Here is a 23570-nt window from a genome sequence, read left to right as displayed (position 1 = left end):
AATGAAACAGTTTTCCTCCCAAACTGTACACTGAATCCATGAGAAAGTGCTCTGTGTTTAATTACTGAACCAGGGTTTAGGAGAGATGGGCTTTCAGTACCACATTTTGTCACTGTTTTGGCTGTCAGGCTATTGCCTAGTAATCTCCCTTACCAGTAGCACATAGGCACACTGGAGCTTTAAAATAATGGTTGTTTACAATGCAAATACTTGAGAACAATGCCTGAAACTTGCCTGCTGGATGGTAAATGTTTACATATGACTTCACAAAATGGCCAAATATCTAAGCAGCATTAATGTACTGTGAGAGAAATGAGTAATTAGGGGATGGAGTTCTGTCATCTTAAGAAAAACATGAAAATGATGCAGTCCTTCCTATTGCAGTTTCTCCAGGGTATTCCTCTACCTCTCTTTGGTGGTTTTTGTTAAGACAGGTTGCATGCTTTTCCTTTACTTGTTGCCCAGCAGCTTTGTGTGATAAAGCATACAGAGTCAAAGTGGTCTCTGGTGGTCTTGTGCTTGATGTGGTTTTGGGCTACTCTTAGCATCATCCATCCCAAATGAAAGTTAAGCCCGAAACTCTGAGGTTTCAACTGTTGTATAAGATTGCTGTAAAACCCAGAAGCAGGGGAGTTAACTTGGATTACCGCAAGTTAACAGATGACTTCATAAGCTCTTACATGTAGAAGGAATATCAGCAGGGTTCTGTTCTATAAAACTTTGAGCCTTATGTTGGTATTACAGATTTCAAGAGCATGTGCTTGACAGCTGAGGCTAAAGTGTTACGGAGTTCAAGCATGAATTACTGTTTCCTTACTTTTTTTTTGAGTATTGCTACATGCTGTCAGGTGCATTATTTTTGTTATATCTAGGCAGATGAGGACAATCTTTATAGCAGGGGCTGCTGTCAAAGGATAAGGGGTAATGATTTTAAACTAAAAGAGAGGAGACTGAAAGTGGGTATAAGGAAGAAATTTTTTACACGGGAGGTGGTAAGACACTGGCCCAAGTTGCCCAGAGAGATGGTAGATGCCCCATCCCTGGAAATGTTGCAATTCAGAACTGCAGAACTAGATGACCTTTAAAGGTCCCTTCCAACCCAAACCACTCTATGAATTTCCATGTCAGAATGTGGTGTAGCTTCTAGTCTTAAAGGGGAAATCACAGTCATTTTTTTCTCATAATTTATGTAGTAATGGGAAAATACTTGCTGTGTTTTATCAAAATGGGATTGTTTTGGTAGATAATTGAATGTTAATGCAGATATGTTAATGGCTGTGAAAATTGTATCTAGGACATCGAGTCCTTGATGTCTGAGGGCAACAAATCTCGAACAGTGGCTGCAACCAACATGAATGAGGAGAGCAGTCGGTCCCATGCAGTCTTCAAGATTATCCTCACCCACACACTCTATGATGTACAATCAGGGGTAAGTAAAACAAGTCCATGTGTAAATCTTGGATGTGTGTCTCTTGCTTTAATATATTTTATAGACTTAGAAATGTTACTTGGAAGGGACTTCAAGAGGTCTTTAGTCCTTGCATACTGCCAGCAGCGCATCAGGTTATCCATGGCTTTGACTGGCTGAGTCCTCATAATGCTTATGTGCTTGTACCCTGATGTAGGGAAATCAGATTTAATAGGTTTGTAAGTGGAAATCTGTTTTTTTGAATGGAAAGCAAAAATTCAGGCCCCAGGTGGCAGCTGATCTTCCGGAGGGTGCAGGAAAAATCTCCTAATACTGGACTAAACTAAACAAACAGCTCTTTTTAAGCAACAATGTTCAATACAGGCTTGGAGAAGAAAATAAAGATGCAATGTGTAGACAAAAAATAGAAGAATACTTGAGTATATACCTGGTAATCCCCTTCAAGAGGTTAATTCATGCAAATATGTGTAAATTATCAATTTCATAAACAGAAACAAACTTTGCAAAGATTTTTGCATTGTATGATGTGAATATTTATTTTATATATGTATATATTTTTGTGTATATGTATGTATATATATATATGTGAAAGTGTTTTTCTTTACATTTCTTTACAAGTAAATATTCTTTGGAGGGGGATGTGAAATACATTTATGTTAATGTTATTTAATCCCTCACAGAAAATGTTGATAAACTGAAGCTTAAATAGATCTTCCATATCAAAACTCTTTGAGCTTTGTTGATAGATTCTGTGTTTGGTGATTCTTTAATGTCTTCAAAGCCTCAGAGTCATGTTTGGTGTCCATGATGCAAATCTAAGGCCTGTATATGCTGCAACATTGAATAGAATGTAAAACATAATGAGCATTTGGATTTTGTTTTCTTCCCCATTTCTCAGTCTCCAGCAATCTTCTCAACTGAACAATTTTCCTTGTTTATGTGAATTTGTTTTGCCTTTGCACTTCAAATCAGCAGTCATACTAAGCTCCTTGATTTGCCATAGTTTATCATTCTATTTTTACTGTAGCTATGCTTCATCCTTATCATACATATTTTTTGTAGTCTTGGTCAGCCTGGAAGCAAGGTGGTAGTTGTGATTGTCTGTCTTTTTTCATCCTCCAAATCTTTGTGAGTTTCTGGCACAGATGTCTCTATTTGCCTATCAGCTTGTTCTTTCAGTCCTGGGAATGACATGCTTCAGTATGGCCTGATGACCACACAATATTGTGAGAGGCTTAGAGTAACATTTTTGAAAGCATATTGGCTCTAATTATCCTGTTCACTTAGGGTAATGAAGCACTTTGCAGCTGTGATACAGATATTCTAGAGCTGCAGAAGAGCACAACGTGAGCAAACTCTTCTCAAAGACAGTATTAGCTCTTCAACTTCAAACTGACACATGAAATTCAGCAAACGTTTTAGAATGTCATTTTGGGTCAAAATAGATAAAAGGATTTGTAACAAAACCTGTGTTACAGGTTTAAATACTTGCATAGCTTGGATTGCTTTCTAGCAGGCTGTTGGGATGTAGGAGACTTCTGCAGTTGTAGTCATTTTCATAAAGTATAAAATGCTTCATGTCATGTTCATTCTTAGTCTCTGAAAAACAGGGGAAATCTGGTATAACATCTGAGATTTTTAGGAGAGTGTTTTCAAGGTGGTCATTCATGTCTTTGTTACTCCTTGGCCTCCATTCCCTCTGGATATGTTGTTGGTTTAACATTTTACTAATGTGCCCTGTGTTCCTCTCCTCTGGAGATTTCTGAGATGTCTTGAAGATACTAGTGTGTCTGCCTTCACTTAAAGTCCTCCTGTTATTTCTGCAGCAGCATCTGTTAAGTTATCACAGAATATTGTTCAAGTCCAACGACTTTCAAAACTGTTAGAGCAGCCTACATCAAGACGTAAAGCTTGATTTTTGTTTGACAACACTTCAAGCTATGTAACTTGAGTGAACTAACAGCAGCTGTTCTCTGGTTCCTTTCGCAGACATCAGGTGAGAAGGTGGGCAAGCTGAGTCTGGTGGATTTAGCAGGTAGTGAAAGGGCAACAAAGACTGGTGCTGCAGGAGACAGGCTGAAAGAAGGAAGCAACATTAACAAGTAAGACTCTACAATGTTTCTTATCCTCTTTTATTTTTTATGGAAACAACCATGACTGCTAAATCAAACAGACTTGAAAAATAGAATAAAGTCATTATAAGTTCTTGCAGCCAGTTCTCTTCTTCCCTTCTCTCTCCTTCTCCTCCTGACATACAGTACTCTCAGATGTTTGAATGAGATCTCTGCCTGTTTAAAATGGAAGGTGTTTTCCATTCTTCACTTGTGTTCCTGCAACTACCACACAATTGTGTTGTGAGGACCTGGTTGTTAAGGCTGAAAAAATGGAACAAGGAATAGAGCTTCTTTATAGGGAGAATGATCAAAACTTTGCTAGAAACTTGTTCCTTGGAACTTGTTTTTGCAGAGAAAGTGACTGTTTAAATGTGCCTTTGACTTAGGAATTTTTATACTTGTTAATCACTGCTTATCTGTGCAGATCCCTCACAACTCTTGGGCTGGTCATTTCTGCCCTGGCAGATCAGGCTGCAGGCAAGAACAAGAACAAATTTGTTCCTTATCGTGATTCTGTGCTCACTTGGTTACTTAAAGTAAGTACTCTGATCTTGGAGGTTTTTTAAAAGGGAAATAAAAGGGAAGAAAAGGGGAGAAGAGTCCCACTGAACTAAAGAAAATGCTTTTCTTTGGCCTTGTTTTCACATTTTGATGTTAAACGTAATTGTCTTTGGAAAATCAGCTGGATATAAGCCTCTACAGGCTAAGTATATTTTATGTCCATGCTGACATGGACTAAAGAATAAAGAACTTGAAAAAAAAGCCAGACAAACAAACAAACAAAACCCCACAAGGTTGAAAGCATTCTGTTTTATGGATCCGTTGACACATAGCTTCACACACAACCTTAAAGCTAATTTAATTTGGGACACTGCCACATGCAACTGAATTTTGCATGCTGGCATTGAAGGTCTTGATTAAGACTGTTACTTTTTCCTAATTGGCAGTATATTTGTCAATGTACTTTTGGCAGCAGAGCATTATCTCAGTTAAAGTCTGAGGAACAGGTCAGGTTACTTTGTACATCATGTTCATGTGAAATAACTTTCTGTGCTGCATAGGACTGTTTGGAATTATTTAGGGGAGAAAAGAGTGTGCCATGATGGTATTTGGATGAAGATCTGTAGCGGCTGCATAAAAACCCCAAACTGTTGACTATGAGTTATTTGTATGTCGAATTAAAAGGCAAGCTGTTGGTTTTGTTGTTCCTCTCTAGACAGGCTGTAATGCATGGTATCCTGATGACAAAAATCTTGGGAGTGCAAGCTTGCTTTTAGATATTGTCATCATCTGGATTTCTCCTGTTCTCTGACTGAGTGGGAAGCACAAATGTAGCCATTGCTCTCTGTCAAGAGCTTGCTTGCTATCAGAGATGGTTTCTCTTTCTTTTTATTATCTTCTCTGGTACAGCTTGAGTGGTCTTGGTTGACTTGGATTTTGAAGGATTATTGAGTTAGGTGTCCTATGTAGATGACTTCAGTTTTGTTCTTGTAACCTGTCATTTTGTTAAAATTTTTCATCATTTGAGTACCAGGATGTTTTGTAACCATGTCTCATAGAAATGCTAACTTAGCAAGTTTCCTTTTTTTCCCTGGTACTCTGTTTTATTGTTATTGAGGAGCAACTAAGATAGAGTTGTTTTGGCCGGAAAAGACCTTCGAGATCATCAAGTCCAACCCTTAACTTAGCACTGCCAGGTCACCTCTAATCCATGTACCTCAGCACCACATCTACACATCTTTTAAATATTTCTGAGGGTGATGATTCAATCACTTTCCAGGGAAGCCTGTTCCAGGGCTTAACCACTCTTTCAATGGAGAGAGTTTTTTCTAGTATCCAACCTAAACCTTCCCTGGCACAACTTGAGGTTACTTTCCCTTGTCCTGCTGCTTTTGAGTTGGGAGAAAAGACTGACTTCCACCTTGTTCCAGCCTCCTTTCAGGAAGTCATAGAAAGAGTCAGAAGGTCTCTCCCCAGGCTCCTTTTCTCCAGGCTGACCAACCCCAATGTATTTGTTAGTAGAAAGATGTGATCTGGGAAGAAACTGATTTTTGGTGCCAACCTTTTTTTTATCCTCTTACTTTTGCAAGCACTCCAGCTAGATTTTGTTCTCTACCCACTCTTAGCAGTGTTTTTAGATGTTGTTTGAATTTGATGTCCCTGTAATTTAACTCCACATGTGCGAAGAAAGTTTACTTGTAGGTTATACAGAGGTGTGGGTGGAGATAAAAAACAGAAATTTAAAAACAAAGTTTGCTTTCATGCTTAAGTAAAATGTAACCTCTACTCATGTAACCCCTTGACACCACAGGCCTTTATTTTTCTCCATGCTGCCTGTTAATTAATCTTTTACAATGACCACTGTGAAACAATTTATGTCTTCTCCTTAGTGTAATTGGGGGTCCTTCACTACAAGGTGCTGGAGCAAGTCCAAAGAAGGATAACAAAGGTGGTGCACAAGTGTTGTGAGGAGTGGCTGAGGGAACTGGGCTTGTTTAGCCTGGGAAAAAAGGAGGCTCAGGAGAGATATTCTCACTCTCTACAATTCTCTGAAAGGATGTTGGAGTGAGGTGGGTGTTGGTCTCTTCTCCCTAGTAACAGGACAAGAGGAAATGGCCTCAAGTTGTACCAGGGAAGGTTTAGGTTGGATATTAGGAACACTGTCTTCCCTTGAAAGGGTTTTCAAGCCCTGGAACAGGCTGTTCAGGGCAGTGGTTGAGTCACCATCTGTGGAAGTGTTAAAAAAATGTGTAGGTTGTGGTGCCTGAGGGACATGGTTTAGTGGTGAGTTGGCAGTACTAGGTTAATGGTTGGACTTCATTATCTTGGAAGCCTTTTCCAACCTTAACGATTCTGTAATGCTAAGCGTCACAGGTACTAGGGATCAGTGCTGAGGACTGTAGAAAAATCAGAATGGCATCACACAAATGACTGTCTGTGCTTTTCTACAGTAAAATAAGTCCCCACTTCTCAGTGTTCCTTGCCCTAAGGCTTTTTTACTGTTTAAATATATTTTGCATCTATATATTTACACTGAGTGTTGAATTTCACAAGTGCTTTTTGGCTGTCTCTGAAGAAGCTGGGAACAAAACCAGCACGCAGTTAGCTTTGCTCTGCTCCAGCAGCATGTGTGTGCTTGGGTTCCTGATGCAGCTGTAACAGGCTGAGCAAGCAGAGTGGAAACTTTCCTAACGAATTTCCTAGCGTTGTTGTTGGAATTAGTTATGCTGTCCCCTTTCTAAACAAACCCAGAAAGCAGACTGAAATTCCTGTTTAGCACCTGTCTGATGCATTGTAGCTGCAATGACGATGGCCATGCACAGCACATGCTGTAGCTCATAAATAGAAGCACACTTTTGTTCTGCCTTCTTTCAAGCAAACTTTCTTTGTGTCTTTAACATCTAGCTATGTCAAGTGCAAACAAAAGGGTTGGGGCTTTTGGAGTTTTAACAAACAAGCTCATTGAAGAGAAGCTTTGTTTTGAAAGGGGGAAATTTAAACTTTTTTATTTAAAGATCAAAGAAGGAATTTATTCTTTTAAAGAGGCCTGTTCGTATAAGCTATGATTCTCTCTACGTTTCAACTTCTAATTATAATGCTGAAGCAGAGTAAATATGTTCTAACACTAGAAATATCAGTCATACAAGTTCTCTCCACAAACCTGAGAAATGAGTGAAGTTCAGGAGACCTCAAGATCTAGGAGTTTTGTTTAATTTTGTTAAGGATCTTTAGACAAAAGTGACAAGTAAAAGATGCTATTGCAAGAGGAGAGCTCGAAGAGTGGCATCAGATTATGTCTAGGAAGCAAAATAGCTTGTCATTGCTTCAACTTCTTGGTTTTATCAAGTTAAATTAGACTAAGATCCTGTTTTAACATTTTAGTCAGAAGCCCTTCATGTTTTACTGACTGAAAATACAACTTCTGTTCTCTACATTTTGTTTTCATGGCAATCTTGGTGCTAAAGAAGACTGAGCTAGTTTAGTCTCAGAAAGAACTAAATTTAGTTATTTCCAGTCTGTGGTCTAGGATGCCTGAAGGGGTTCATCACTGGAACAAGTCCAGTTGGATGGAGCTCTGAGCAACCTGATCTAGTTGAAGATGTCCCTGATCACTGCAGGATGCTGGATTAGATGAACTTTAAATGTTCCTTCCTGCCCAAACCATGCTGGCTGCCATTTTACATGACCAGAGACAGCAGAATGCTAACAGTACAGCCACGAAGCAGCATCAGTCTGTGTGGTCAATGCTTGTCAGACCACTGAAGCAGCCAGATTGCTGTCAAACTGTTTTAGTCATCACACAGGAAAATAAAGAGTCTTAAGGAAATACTTAAAGGGGTGTTTTAATGATTGCTAGGGAAAGCTACATGTGTGCTTTGTAATTGAAATGGCTAGACAAGCAGCTAATGTAGTCAGATTGTTCTAATGGCAATGCCTGACCTACATTTCATGGGTTACTGATGATGAGAAAGTTAATAGCATGGTTCATATCAGAAAGGAATATTGGGTAAAACCAGACAATAACAGCAAAACCAACATCAACACCAAAAAAATCCACCCCAAAAACCCCAACAAAAACAACCCCAAACCCCACAAACCAATCAAAAATCACAAAACAAAAATAAAAAATAACTCCCTCCCTAAACAAACAGAATGCCCATCCAAATATTAGTGGGGCTGCACATATGTGTTTTTCATGTTGTGGGGCGGGGTGTAGGTACTGTTAGGGTTTCACTATGGGGGGGGGCGGTGTTTTTGTAGGAAAGGGAAGCAACGGAAAGGAGGGGGGAAAAGGGAAGGGGGGAAAAAGGGGAAAGCCGGGGGAAACAAGGAACGGGGGAAACAACGGGCAAAGGGGGACAAAACAGGGAAAGGGGGAAAAAAGGAGGGGAAAGGGGGGAAAAAGGGGGAAAGGGGGGGGGGAAAAAGGGAAAAGGGGGAAAAGGAAGAAGGGGGGAAAAAAGGGGGGGGAAGGGGGGAAAGAAAAGAGGGAAAGGGGGAAAACACGGGGGGAATAGGGACAGGGGGAAAATGGGAAAGGGGGAAAGTGGGGGACGGGGAACCACTGGGGTATGGGGGCAACGGTGGTGAGTTGGGAGGGGGGGGCGTTGTGGGCCGGGGCCGCCCTGTCCAGGGGACCCGACAAGGACCGGGCCCCACAGGGGCCCGTACACCTCCGGCACACTTTTCCCCCATTTCCCTTTTCCCCCATTTCCCTTTTCCCCCATTTCCCTTTTCCCCCATTTCCCTTTCCCCCCTTCCCTTTCCCCCTCCTTCCCTTTTCCCCCATTCTCATTTCCCCTTCCCTTTTCCCCCTTTCCCTCACACACTGCCTTGCAGGAATGTGATTTCACACCCTTCCTTCTTTCACAACTCAAGTTAGATTTGTGATCTTTGTAAAGTGGGGAGTTGGGAAAGAGCCACATTCTGAAATGTTTATAAGGAAAAAAAAAAATCAACTGTATTGCTTCTGAGGAGACCTTTAAGTAATTTAAATTAAGTACTTATTGGTGACATATCACTTTCAGTCCTTAAAATGAGATTCTCCAGATTCATTGTGATCTTTCCTGAGCTCCTTCAGTAGTGTCTGAGAAGTTTAATGTTGAAGTGCTTGTATTTCTAGTTTATAAATCTGAGTACAAAACATAGATACAAACCTTTGAAGCCCTTAGCAGGCACCAAAGGAGACTGTTTTCATTTCTGTTTAAGCTAAAACTGATTCTGAAAGCCAAGAATGACATTTACTAAATGTACTTTAAAAAAACCAACCAAACAAAAAGACTGAAAATAAGAATTTTTCTTGATTTGCACATCTTAAAATACTAATGCAGGACCAAGCAGCAATGACAATAATGCTTCTGTTATTACTTGCCTCCATCTACTCCCAGCTGTAGGTTGTTATTTGCTGCATAAGTTCATTGACTGATTGAAATGTTTTAATTTTATGATTTCTGCTGCTTTCCAGGATAGCCTTGGTGGTAATAGCAAGACTGCCATGGTAGCAACAGTAAGCCCAGCAGCAGACAACTATGATGAGACCCTTTCAACACTAAGGTATGCAGACCGGGCCAAGAACATCGTGAATCATGCTGTGGTGAACGAAGACCCCAACGCTCGCATTATTCGCGACCTCCGTGAGGAAGTGGAGAAGCTGCGAGAACAGCTCACAAAAGCAGAGGTATAGATTTTAGTCTTGAGTAGCCAGTAAGTCCTGTAAACCCCATTGTCAGGATTTAGAGAAACCTAGTGAAGTTCAGCAAGGGCAGGTGTAAAGTCCTGCACCTGTGGAGGAATAACCCCATGCACCAGTACAGGTTAGGGCTTGACCTGCTGGAAAGCCACTTTGGAGAAGGACCTGGGAGTGTTTACCATAAGTTTACCATAAGCCAGCAATGTGCCTTTATGGCCAAGCCAATAGTGTCCTGTGGTGCTTTAAGAGGATTGTAAGCAGCAGGTCAAGGGAGATTATTTTCCCCTTCACCTCTGCTCTGGTCAGATGACATCTGGAGTATTCTGTCCACTTCCGGTCTCTCTAGTTCAAGAGAGACAGGAAATTACTGGAGAGAGTCCAGCAGAGGCTACAAAGGTGCTGAGGGGATTGGGGCATCTGTCTTGATGAGGAGAGGATGAGACACTGGGAGCAGTTTAGTCTGGAGAAGAGAAGACTGGGCAAGGGATCTTATTAATGCTTTTCAGTATCAAAAGGGTGGATGTCAAGAGGAAGAGGCTGATCTTTTTTCAGTAGTGCCTAGTGACAGGACAGTGGGAAAAGGTGCAAAGTGTAACACTGGAAGTTCCGTCTGATGATGAGGAAAAACTTCTTTCCTGTGGTGGTGCTGGGGCACTGGGACAGGTTGCCCAGAGAGTTGGTGGAGTCTCCTTGTCTGGGGAGATTCAAAGCCCACCTGGACATAATCCTGTGAAACCTGCTCTGGGTGACCCTGTTTTAGCGCAGGGTTTGGGATGCATGATTTCCAGAGGTCCCTTTCAAACCCCCAGCATGCTGGGATTCTGTGACTATCTTACCTGGCTCCTGAAAATGAACACCACAAACACAAGAAATCTGTCTTTATATAACTTCTTCCCATTTTTCTCTACATTAGTCTTGAAACAAGAGTGATAATGTAATACCACGTTCTGTTTGAACAGATTGTTGATCAGTCTTGGGTTTACTGCAAGATAGAGATCAAAAGCGTGAGGACACAGAGGCAGGAGTAAGATTGGAGTCAAGACTGAAGCTTTACAGGGGTTAGGCAATATCACGAATATCTGCATAGCTACCTCAGTCAAAGGTTGAAAGGAGCATGCTCTAAATTTTAGATGAATGCCAAGAACTGGTGTAATTCTGAGTTCTGTTCTCAAATGTGACAAAGCAATGATGACACAATCCATTCTGTTTGCAATTTAGAAATATTATTGCTACAGTGTTTGTCTCATGAGGTACACAGGGAATGCTGGCTGTGATATTGGAAATAACTAGTGGACTTTGGACTGTTCTCATTTCAGCTCCTTAGTATGCTAAGCATCTAAAAAGCATACATCAGTTTCTTTAATGTATTTCAAGTTAAATATCTAAAAATTCCTCTAAAACACCAACCACAGACATAACAGGATCTGAAAGATGCAAGGACTCCCTACATGTTTCATATGTGAGCATTAATTCCAAAATAATGGCAACTTTCCAAAGTAATGAAGTAGTGTTTCCTAAATATGAATTCATAAATATTTTCTTCTCCCACCCTAGTTGTCATCTCAGTGGCATTGACAAAAAGCACAGAAAAAAAAAAGTGTAGCTGGTTATTAAGAGGCTACACACTAAAGGTCAAAACCCATATTCATTGTGTTGTTCTCCTTTCAGTTTATTACATTTGTAGCCCATCTAACTGCTCTTGAAGAAATGTGTATAAGTAAGTTGGGGGTTTTTATGTGAACAAACCTTGACCTTTTATGACAGTGAGGTTTCATTTTCAAGGCTCATTTCCAAATATAGAGGTTGCCAGATTGTGGGTTTGTCTCTTTTTTAACTTTTAGTGTCGGCATCCTTTTTCCTCCTAAGCAGCCAAGGCAGAACAGCACTTGACAGTTTGCCTTCTTTTTCCTTCTGGAAGAGTAAGGCATTATCCTCTTTTCCCCTTTTTTAAATCCACACATTTTGATCTTCTCTTGTCAAAGTTAATTCCACATGCTTTAATTTGTCTGTATCAAGGCCACCAGCTTTTCCTTCCTAAGCTGGGAATTTAAACTAGCTGCTGTCAGCACAGAAGCACACCTGCTGCTCTTCTGTGATTCTGGACCCATATATCTGCTGTTTTTATAAGCATTGTAGGGAGTGAAAAGAATTACCAAGCTTGTTTTACAATTAAAGGACATTAAAATGTTGAGCAGTTTTGTCTCAGGTCCAAATAAATGGACAAACAAGACTTAGACTTGAGAGTCTTCATATTCCTCCGTGAAGGCTTCATTTTCCTGTTCAGCACCTTTACACTGATCAGGTTTTATCAATCATGATAAATCTTTGCTCTGGAGATTACCTTGGCTTTGTTTTCTTTTCCTGTGTGGAGTTCATGTTCCCTTTATACCCTGTATTTAGATATTTGAGATATTAATCAGAAAGACTACATGGGACATAGCAGCTGACAGTGCCTAGGGACTGTTGTGTCTTGAAGCAGAGGAAACTCCTGTCTTAAAGCAGGATTTTCCACTCCTGACACTCCTTTTCTTGAATAAACTGCAATGTAATCAGACCACTCTGAGTTGGATTCCTGTGAGGACTCCTGGGTTTTGTGGTAAGGGAGTATCTGATGGAGAATGATGCTTGTGTTGTTTAATTTGCATTGCATAAATACCTACCAGCCAAAACCATTTCCATCTTGTTAGCAGTAGTGAAATAATGATGTGAGGAAGTCCACAGGCTTCCTCTTCCAGACAGTAGAGGAGGAGCATGGCAGTACTGACACTGCAGGAAAGAAATATATCTAGTATAAAAATGTTAAGGTCCTTGCAGTTGCTGGAGTGTCTGATGGGTAGTGAGGGCATCTTCTTATGCTGAAGGGCCTTTGAGTATTGCACAAAACAAAAATTAGAGCTGTGATGTACTAGCAAGAAAACTGAATTCCAGTGTCCAGAAGCATGTTGTAAGGCTTCTTTTGATATCCACTCTGTGAAATGCATATGTAGAGGTGGGGAACCACAACACTTTATGTGATACTTACTATAGAAAGAAAAAACTCCCACACCCATCAGGCCATAACAAAATGAACAATAAAAATAATTTGATTAGATGGCAGTTTAAGTGACTGGAGATATTCAGTGCCTCCTACAAGGACAAGCTGAGAGAGTTGGGGTCATTCAGCCCGGAGAAGGCTCTGGGGAGGCATTATTGCAGCCTTTCAGTACGACTTTTTTTTTTTTTTTTTTTTCAGCAGAGCCTATTGTGACAGGGCAAGGGGTGATGGTTTTAAACTAAAAGAGTTTTTAAAACTTAATTAGATTTAGACTAGATACAAGGAAGAAATTTGTTACACTGAAGATGTGGAGACACTGAAACAGGATACTCAGAGAGGAGGTAGATGTCTCATCCCTGAAATTGTTTCAGGTCATGGGCAATGAGGCCCTGAGCAAGCTGATCTAGTTGAAGATGTCCTTGTTGACTGGAGGGTGGTTTGACTAGATGACCTTTAAAGGTCCTTTCCAAGTTGAAGCATTCTGTGATTCTCTGTTTTTGAGGGAACAACAGCTGAGATGATGGTGGCCAGATCAGCAGTATCTTTAGAAGCAAGATTGTTTCATGTATGAGTCATTTGGGATGCTTGTATTGGTATAGAAATGAGATTAGTTTGCATCTGAATATCTTTGTGCAAATCTGCCAGTATCATCTAATTGGCTTGCATTAAAGTATATGAAGTATACTTTATATATGAAGTATATGCTACACGTCAGCATCTGTACTTGATCCTAATTAAATGAACTTTAGATAGATTCTGCATTTATATGGAATATGCATTTTAAAAACCTTTTTACTTACTGGTAAGTATGCCTCAGAAAATAAGCAACATTATGTTTCCTTTTATCCATATCTGTGTGACAGCAGTGTGAAAAAAAAAACCCAAAGCACGACAAGCTTTCCTGTTTTATTTCTGCAGGCTATGAAATCACCAGAATTAAAAGAACGACTGGAGGAATCAGAAAAGTTGATTCAGGAAATGACTGTGACCTGGGAAGAAAAATTAAGAAAAACTGAAGAGATAGCACAGGTTTGCTGCTTACTTACTGTTTCCCCCCCTAATTTTTAAAGAAAAATAGACTTGTTTCCTTTGTCTGTCAGTTCATAGAGTGTCTGACTCTCTACCCACGTTTATGGGTAAGTAGGTCAAGCTTACTGCCCTTTTGAAAAGCTTCACTTAATTCCTGTGATAGCTGGGTGCCTCCCAGATTACTATTCCACTGACAACAATAAATTGTCACTGTATGCAAATGGAGATGTTATTTAAAACAATAATAATCCACGGATGAGAAGATTACAGGGGTTTTATATTCTTCAGACAGTGAAATTGCTGTTTGCCATGAAAGATGGAGTGTTGAGAATGTTAAATGCAAGGCTATGTAGAGCATGCTTCAGTACACAAGGCAAAAGGCATTCAGAGCATTAAAAAACAGCTCTTCAGGATCCCTGGATCTTTTAGTACCTGATATTTAGGGCCTCAGACCATTACTGCTTATGAAGTTGATGGTGAAAAATTGTGCAGAGTGCCACAACTTTAGCATGATGCTTCCAATCCTTACCACACATATGCTGATGTGTGTATCTACAGTAGGGAGCTCATCAAGGGGAGGACTATTGAAAAGTGATGAATAGCTTGTAATACATATGGAGAAAACATAGCCTTTGATAAAAAGCCTTCTTGTAAATGACACAGTCAGTCTGTTTTGACTTCAATTTTAAAAATCCATTGTCAAAAAGTGAGGCCACATCTTGAGAACTGCAGTTCTGGGCTCCTCAGTTCCAGAGAGATAAGGAACTACTGGAGAGAGTCCAACCAAGGCTACAAAGATGATGAGGGGACTGGAGCATCTGTCTGGGAAAGAAGGGCTGTGAGAGACCTGGGGCTGTTCAGCCTGAAGAGGAGAACTGTGAGGGGGCATCTTCTCAATGCTTACCAATATCTAAAGAAAGAGTGGTAGTCGAGAGGATGGGGCCAGACACTTTTCAGTGGTGCCCAGTGACAGGAGAAGGGGCAATGGGCACAAACTGAAACACAGGAAGTTCCATCTGAACATGAGGAAAAACCTTCCTTTGAGGATGCTGGAGCCGTGGAACAGGCTACTCAGAGATGTTGTGGAGTCTCCTTCTTTGGAGACTTTCAAAACTTGCCTGGATGTGATCCTGGGCATGACCTTCCAATGTCCACCATTCTGTGATTCTGTGAAATACTGCTTGTGACTATGAGGGCTTCCCGACTTTCATTGCAGATTCGTGCCAACAGTTTTTCTACTTGTGCATAAGAATGAGTAATAATAATGATAACATTTCTGCTGTCAACCTACACAATAATTTCTGGGCATAGAAACTGAGTGTTTGAAGAAGGTGAAAAACTGGAGTAATGAGCTCAACAGACTTAAGCCTGTCTTGATGTTTGCATGTAGCTGCTTGCTTTCACTCTCCTCTCTGCCTCTAAATTCGCAGCATGTGTCAGTGTTTTGGTGCTGGGAATTTCATGAGCTTTGCAGCTATAGAAAATTTGGGTTATTTTGCAGGAGGGGCTATTGTTTGTACAGTATAAGGCTGTTTCAAGACCACTTGGAAGCCAGTGGAAAAAGCTTTCTGCTATCTTCAGTAGGTTATCAGAGGCCCAAGGTTAAAGGCATTTATGTCAAGGCTTGTCAAGTGATTTTGGTTTTGGCCAGCATCCACCTACATCTGTCTGTCAGATTGTAGCAGGGTAGGCGGGTAGGATGGGGAGATGACTGTAAATCTTTGAGGAAAGGATGATGCTTCATAAAAGAATGAGGACTATCAAAGAGGCAGTGTGTAGAGATGGAGCAGCAATAGGGGTTCAAAGCTTTAAAGACAATGAGCAGGCAATTTTTCACATTTTCAATGGGTATTTGACACACTTCTAATGCATTTTGAATGTATAAATTAATTAACATTAGGTCTTGAGCAGAAATTAACAGCAACTGGCTCATTCTCTTTAAATTAATCTAAGTTAATCTTAAGAGATTCAGACTGTGGGCCAAGTCCTCCTTTGGGCAACACATTCTTTATCTCACTAGATAATAAGGAACGATGCAAACTTCAGAGCCTGGCACAGATTATCGGAAGAGAGATCTTTGACATCACACTGCAGTTTTTCCTCTGTTCTTTGTTTTTCTCTCTCTCTCACACACTCACACACATGACTTTGCCTCACAAGGACATTATGTTGGCTTTTTAAGTGTGGGGAGACAGGATAAAGAAAACAAAGATTAAGTTGTGGTTCCTATTCTTTTCAATCAAGATTAGACATGATACAACTGCAGTACTAAACAGAGAATTTCACTGCATACTATGACATACTATGTATCTTAATACAAAGCAAAATAATAGGCAAAAGTCAGAACCTTAATAAACATTCCAGAATTATTCCTACATAATCTCTGCTAATTTTTACTTCTTTTTTTCAATTTCAGGATCACGGGGAAAACATTGTGGGTCTCTTGTATTTTTTTAACTTACTTCTTTTACTCTCCCCTGTTTGTGCTTCCACCTAGTAATTCTATGAGATGCCTCCCATGTTTGTGTTTTAAATGTTTGCTGTTGTGGATAGTGAGTCTCATTTCAGTTTCTTTATCATCCTGGAAACAATCTCACTAGTTATGGTAGAAGAATCCCTTTCTGTTCTTAAGTCAGAAATGTTTAATGTTCCTCTTTCACTGCTCTAGTCTTCCCCCAAACACTTCCCTTTGAGAGATGTACATTTTTGCACAGTAATGCTTTGTTGTTGGATTCTATGAAGTCTATTGACAAGAACAAAACACCATCCAAAATGCTACTATTCTTGTTCAGCAGGAAGTGTTATTTGCATTACTTAAATAGCAGGTTGCCAGTTTTTTGTCATTTTGATTGCTCTGGAATAAAAGATAGACATGGAGCTTGACTTGGCAGGGATTTAACCTAACTTGTTGCCTTTTAGCTCAAAAGAGGAAAATAAAGGGCTCTAGAGATGTCTTTGTGGTAGCATTTTGCTGTTCCAGTGAGGTCATGGAGAAGCTCCTACAGTACCACAGTGTGCTGCTCTCAGCTGTTTTCCTCTTTCACTGGGAAGATGCAACTGTGTGAGACCACAGCACGTAGCTGTCTGAGAGCAGAGGTGGAAGGACAAGAGAAATTAAAGATTTCCTCATCACAGCTTGATAAAACGAAGGCTTTTCTGTGTAACCTGTTGCAGAAGAAAGAGCTGACTTCTTCAGAACCAGCAGTCCATCATTTTATCTTGTGGCTTTGGCAGATAGGAATGTATTTTTGAAAGGCTGATCACTCATCTTAGGTTTGTTTTTTTTTTTGATGGCTACTCTCTTGCAGGAACGTCAGAAACAGTTGGAAAGCCTTGGCATATCTCTTCAGTCTTCTGGGATAAAAGTTGGGGATAATAAGTGCTTCCTGGTAAATTTGAATGCAGACCCAGCTCTCAATGAACTTCTGGTTTACTATTTAAAGGTAAAAATAAATACTGAGATATATATAATATTTTTTTAATAGAAGTGGGCATCTAATGCAATTGTCAGAGGTGTACTTAGAGAATTGTATATCTAAAGCATTCTTCTATGTTTACTGCTTCAGTAAAAATGGGTAAAACCTTTTTATTTCAAATCTAATTCATCATGGCAAGGAAAGCTTGGGGATTTTATGTTTTTGTCTTTTGAAAGAAATTTAGAGGTGTTCCTTTTGAGAAACTGCTGGTTTGAGGTTTGGCTTTTTGTTGGTTTTGGGGGGGTTGTGTGTGTGTGGCTTTGGTTTTTATTGGTTTGTGGGTTTTGTGCCAATTTACACAAGGTTTTACTGAGAAAATTGTTTTGTATAAAGACTGGGCGTATCAGTAATCTGCTGCTTCTACATGTGAGGTCCAAATTCAGACTCCTTCAGTGTATAAACTGCATTTTTATTCCTCTTCATGCAATTTGACAGGAATGAAAATCAAATGGTGTTCTGCCTTAGCATTTCTGCTGCTGTGTAGTTCCCCCTTACTAATGTTAAACCTAAAATGCATGATAGGACTTTTGGACTCTTCACTGAAACATTTGGGGAGTTTATTTTAGTTCAACACACTGTAGATGTGGAGTTAGGAGAAGAAATAAGGCACAACCATTTTTAAGTCACATTTCAGAGTACAAGCTCTATAAATTTAGCAGTGTAAAAACATTGGCAGTTTAAGCTCCACATTAAATCATTCTCTTCTTTTTGAAGTGGTCTGTAGTAACTCTCAAAACAACCACAAAATTAGCAATTTGGCTGAAAGATGGTTTTGGTTTAGTTCTCTCAGGAAATACATGATCCTCTGATACCAGGTATTTTTGCTTGTGATATCTCAATGAAAGCAAGGAAAAGCACTTTGTCAATGTTGCATCTGCTAAAAAACATTAAAAAGGACAAAAGAGCTGAGCTGAAGTTTTGGGAGAATAATTGAATACTTTCCAGAAGCCTTGTATCTAGGTGTCTAAATTGTGACTCAAGCTGCTAAACCAGCCTTGACACTGAAAGGTATTGAAACAGAACCTACTTTTATGGTGTTCATTGTGAACAGGCAAGAGTACATTGAGGCCAAAGCCTGCTCAGAAAACGGCCTTGACCAATCAGCACCAGCTGATTTTTTCACCAGAAAAAGTTTTGGGTGTTGCTGTGCTACTTTCATTTTTTAGAGAAAACCCCTTTGCATGGGATACTTTTCTGTATTTCAGTTAGTCATTAATTTATTATTTTTTTAATAACACAAATTTGTTTTCATTGGTAGAGAAATTTCATAGAATCAGAATTTTGGGTGTTGTAAGGGACCTTTAAAAGCCATCTAGTCCAACCCCCCCTGCAGTGAGCAGGGACATCTTCAACTAAATCAGGATGCTCACAGCCCCATCCAACCTCACCTGGCATGAATTTTGCTGTAAAAATCCTTGTGCTTTGAAATTCTGTTGATGAAACTACTTGTACATGTTTGCTTAAATGAGAGTAAACTCTTTAATGCTGAGCTACATATATTTTAGAGGGCTTGATCTGACCTGAGTTTTTGAATCTGTTCCTCAAAAATTGGTTAGAGGTGCCTAAAAAAGAAAGGGAAGCATTGGGGCATGTGTGGAGTGATCCTTCATCTGCCAAATTCCTCACACCTTGAGTACTTCAGGATGTTCCTAAGATGTTGGATGATCTAGGTGGAACCTGTGTCATAGCCATGGAACTAACCACTGTGAATCTGTCTTAATTCTTCTTTGAACTCCTTTATGCTCTTGGCCCTTAGGCACTAAGTTCCATATAATTAATTACAGAAACCTCTTCATCTTTGGGTTTCATCTTTGTATTTAATCATTGCCTGTAAACCTTTCTGACTGCACAGTGAGGTCTGTTCTACCAATTAACAAGTGACAGGACGAGAGGAAACAGCCTCAAGTTGCATCAGGGGAGGTTTAGACTGGACATGAGGAACAATTTTTTCCCCAAAAGGGTTGTCAAGCCCTGGAACAGGCTGCCCAGGGGATTGGTTGAGTCATCATCCATGGAGGGATTGAAAAGATGTGTAGATGTGGTGCTGAGGGACATGATTTAGCAGCAGAATTTGGTAGTGTTAGGTTAATGGTTGGACTCAATTATATTAAATGTCTTTTCCAGCCTGAAGAATTCTATGATTTGCTTGCAATGTTTCATTCCCCTCTTCCCCTCTAAGGGAAGTATGGAACAGCTTTAAAATATCAGCACTAGATGACAAGATACATCCAAAAGGAGAACGGCTGAGTTAGAACTGGTGAACTTTTGCAATCTTTTTGCTAACACCTGAATTAATTTTCCCCAGGAGCACACATTAATAGGCTCAGACAATTCTCAAGATATCCAGCTGTGTGGAATGGGAATTCTTCCTGAACACTGCATCATAGACATCACCCCAGAAGGACAGGTTATGTTAACACCTCAAAAAAATACTAGGTAAAGAAATCAAATACAGCTCCAGATGTATAATAATTGTGGTTCTATCTAGTATTTTATGATTAGTGGTACAAAAAAGATAAACATTTCTATATTCTCAATGTAGATAATTCTATTTGTTGTATCCTGCTTTTACATTTTGTTTTAATTGCCATCTTACCTCTCTGCCAACTCAGTGATGGTGTTCGTAGTTTAAGTTTCCAAAGAGAGGATGAGTAAGTTGTGTACGTTCTCAGTGAGTAAATACTGATTTGCAGCTGTGTAGCTGCAATTCTATCAAAATCTGAATTAATTTTCCGGGAAATCTGTTGCTATGCAAAGAGCTGCTGAAGCATTTTTTGCTTTATTTGATTAAGCAGCAGTACTTGAAAAGCAGATGGGATATTCAAATTGATCACAAAATGACATGCATCATCAGCATCTCCAATAGTTTACTGTTAGCTACATAGAATTCAGTAATTTCACATTTACTGTGACTCATGGTATTGAACTCCATAAGCTTAAACAAGCAAAAGAAGATGAGTTTCAGGTGTTTATGAAACAGCACAGGGCAAATCAATGAAGCTTATGGGGATAATTTGCCTTTTGGCAATCCCTAAACCTGTTCTTCTACCTTAAGTAGTTACAATAAAGTAAGTAGTACTGGGGAAAAAAAATAAACTTTATATTGATGTATCTGCTTTAAATTTTTGCCTTTTCACAGGACGTTTGTAAACGGTTCAGCTGTCGTGTGTCCTATCCAGCTGCATCATGGAGACAGAATATTGTGGGGAAACAACCACTTCTTCAGGTACAAAAGATATTAAAGAAATTGTGAGCTTGCACCAACTTTGCTTTATCTTAAGGTATAAGGAGATGTGTCGGTGGAGCATTCAAGCTGCAGGGGGAGGCAATTTCTTTTTCACTGAGATTATAAAGGCAATGCTTATGCTTGACTCTTCTTGAATGCTGTTATAGCATCATAGAATGTTTTGATGGAAAGAGCCTTTTAAGGCCATGTAGTCCAATGCCCTTATAGTGAGCAGGGACATCTTGAACTAGATCAGGTTGCTCAGAGACCCGTCAGGATTTAAGATTCTGCTCGATTATTGCATTTGGCTTTTCCCCCATAGGAATTATCAGTACCATCAAGCCACTGTTTTTTAAAGGAGTAGGAATTTGGTTTTACACACAAAGCCTTGGGATTGGGGTGACTTACCTCAAAAAAAGACTACAGAATCACAGAATCTCCCAGAATGGTGGAAGTTGGATGGGACCTGTGGGGATCATCCAGTACAGCCCCCCTGCAAAAGCAGGGGATCCCAGAGCAGGTTGCTCAGGGTCATGTCAAGGCAGATCTGAAATCACTCCAGAGAAGGAGACTCCACAACCTCTCTGTGCAACCACTTCCAGTATTCCAACACGCTCACAGGAAGAAGTTTTTCCTCATGTTCAGATAGAACCTCCCCTGTTCTAGTTTGTACCCACTGCCCCTTGTCCTGTCATTGAGCACCACTGAAGAGTTTGGCACCACCTTCTCTACACATGCCCTTTAGTTATAGCAGCTGTGCATGATTTCAGAGAACTAGACTGACATTACTTCTTGTATTTTCAAGGTACTGTAACTTTACCGATGGAGACCTTGCTGTAATTATCAGTGCTGTTATCTCACTGAAGAGATTTACTTTTTGGTCTGGTAACTTCAGTGTGGTTCAGTATCATATTAATACTAAGTAGTTTCTCTTCCACAGTGGAAAGTTTACACTTGAGCTTTGACTTGGATATGTTGCCTTTCAGATTTTGCAGTAAAGGCATTAGGTTTTTGACCTACTTTATATAATGATCTGGGTCTTAGGTCACTGTGTTCTCTGTTCTCCAGAGTTCCATCTCCAGCCACAGCTACAACCTTCCTGTATCTGACAGGATCACTGGTCAGAGTTTTCTGTGAAAGATTGTATTGTTGAAACCCTCTGAGGCTGGTCTGAAATAGATTAAAGACCAGTGGATTTAAACGGGAATCTCAAACATAATTGTTTTCTTTTATACTGCAAAGAAGAATCTGTATAACAAGTGGGATATAATTTCATTGTTGCCTCAAAATTATTTGGACGTGGGAGGACTGAAAAAATTAATGGTGATCTAAACTATATTTTTAGTAATATTAGGTAGTCTCTATTATTAAAGTGTAGAATGCTTTGAACTCTCCTGTTTACCCTGAGGAAAACTACACTCACAGAAGATGGAGCCAGTCTCTTTTGTGATAGAACAAGGGACAACAGGCAGAAACTAGAACACAGGAAGTTCCACCCTGTGAGGGTGTTGCAGCACTGTATCAGGGTGCCTAGAGAGGCTGTGCAGTCTCCTTCTCTGGAGAGATTCCAAACCTGCCTGGACACGATCCTGGGCAACTTGCTCTGGGTGACCCTGCTTTAACATGGGGGATGGACTAGATGATCTCCAGATGGTCCCTTCCAGCCTTCACCATTCTGTGATTCTGTGAGATCAACCAAATTGTGAAAGGAGAAAACTTACTGATTTGGATAATTGACTTAATTTTAATAATCTTTGAAAGCATCCAATTGCGTGAGAGTTGAGAAATTAATAGTTCCTTTTAAATTTCCTTCTTATTTAAAGGCTCAATTTGCCAAAGAAGAAAAAGAAGGCAGATCATGAGGATGAAGAGCGAGACAACTCTATGAAGTACAGTAATAGTGTTGAGCAGCTGGACATAGATGGAGACAATTCCAGTGAAGTGTCTAGTGAGATTAACTTCAGCTATGAATATGCCCAGATGGAAGTCACAATGAAAGCACTTGGTAGTAATGGTAAGAAGCAACTGAAGTACTTGGAAATATGTACAGAATAAGTGGCTACATCTTCAAGGATTCTAAACCACAGACTTTTTCCCTTATAACTTCCTTCTGGATAATTTTTCTTGTGAATGACTCATCATAACCATTTTGGCACTCAGGGGAAAAAAAAAATGCATCACAGACTGTGTAGTTTGGCAGTTCTTGTTGAGGGGAAAGCCAAAACTGGAACATTGGTGGAATTACAGCCTTGAACCAAACTGTTTTCACTTTGTTTTTCTTGTGTTATGTCTCGCTCAGGCATTAACTGTTGTGATTGCTGTCTCTGAAACCATGTTCCTTAGTTGTTGTGGTCTTATGTAGCTGTCCCAGAGTGGCATTATTTTGGGAAACAGGAGGAAGTTTTTTTCAGCTGGTCTTTCCCTCTTCTCAGTTCTCTTGACTCAGATGTCCAAACTGGTCTGTAGATGTTTATTTTGCTCCACAGTTCAATGGCATTTTTTTAAGTATACATTACAACAAAAATACAATCTCTTCCTCCTTTTATATGATAACCGTGTTTGCTCCCTGGGACATTCCTTACTATGGATTTCAGCAGCTGCTGCAGGCCCTAATGTGGATAACTGCAGATATAGAATAGGGAAGTACCAAGTCACAGTGATTTGTGCTCTGCCCAGTGCCGTGCAGCATATCTGTAGCAGCACATGGGAAAGATGTCATGTTTCTGCATCCTCCATCTCTGCCCCATCCTCATGACAAGGCTGTTTCCATTTCATTTTATGGTTACCAGGTATTTGACCCCCCCACAAACACTAAATGCTTTATTTTGAATATCTACTTAGATCCAATGCAGTCAATCCTGCAAAGCCTGGAGCAGCAGCATGAAGAGGAGAAGAGATCTGCTCTTGAACGACAGAGACTGATGTATGAACATGAGCTGGAGCAGTTACGACGGCGACTGTCGCCGGAGAAGCAGCACTTCCGCAGCATGGAGAGGTTCTCCTTCCATTCTCCCAGCGCTCAGCAGCGCTTACGACAGTGGGCAGAGGAGAGGTGGGTGATTGAATCTGACC

At 40.1% G+C, this 23570-nt stretch overlaps 1 protein-coding gene across 1 annotated transcript in view; it reads left to right on the top strand.

Moving 5' to 3' along the window:
* Positions 1-23570, top strand: part of KIF13B (kinesin family member 13B) — a 145121-nt gene that overhangs the window by 65168 nt on the left and 56383 nt on the right. Inside the window, exons 10-19 of the mRNA XM_054383379.1 lie at positions 1295-1429; positions 3419-3531; positions 3968-4079; positions 9509-9721; positions 13686-13796; positions 17105-17239; positions 19578-19708; positions 20412-20498; positions 22322-22512; positions 23340-23550. Coding sequence (XP_054239354.1) covers positions 1295-1429; positions 3419-3531; positions 3968-4079; positions 9509-9721; positions 13686-13796; positions 17105-17239; positions 19578-19708; positions 20412-20498; positions 22322-22512; positions 23340-23550 — 1439 coding nt within the window. The remainder of the gene's footprint in view (positions 1-1294; positions 1430-3418; positions 3532-3967; positions 4080-9508; positions 9722-13685; positions 13797-17104; positions 17240-19577; positions 19709-20411; positions 20499-22321; positions 22513-23339; positions 23551-23570) is intronic.

This window comes from Indicator indicator, chromosome 9 (assembly GCF_027791375.1).
Source record: "Indicator indicator isolate 239-I01 chromosome 9, UM_Iind_1.1, whole genome shotgun sequence".
Classification (NCBI taxonomy): Eukaryota; Metazoa; Chordata; class Aves; order Piciformes; family Indicatoridae; genus Indicator; species Indicator indicator.
This window is presented reverse-complemented; position numbering and strand designations above follow the sequence as displayed.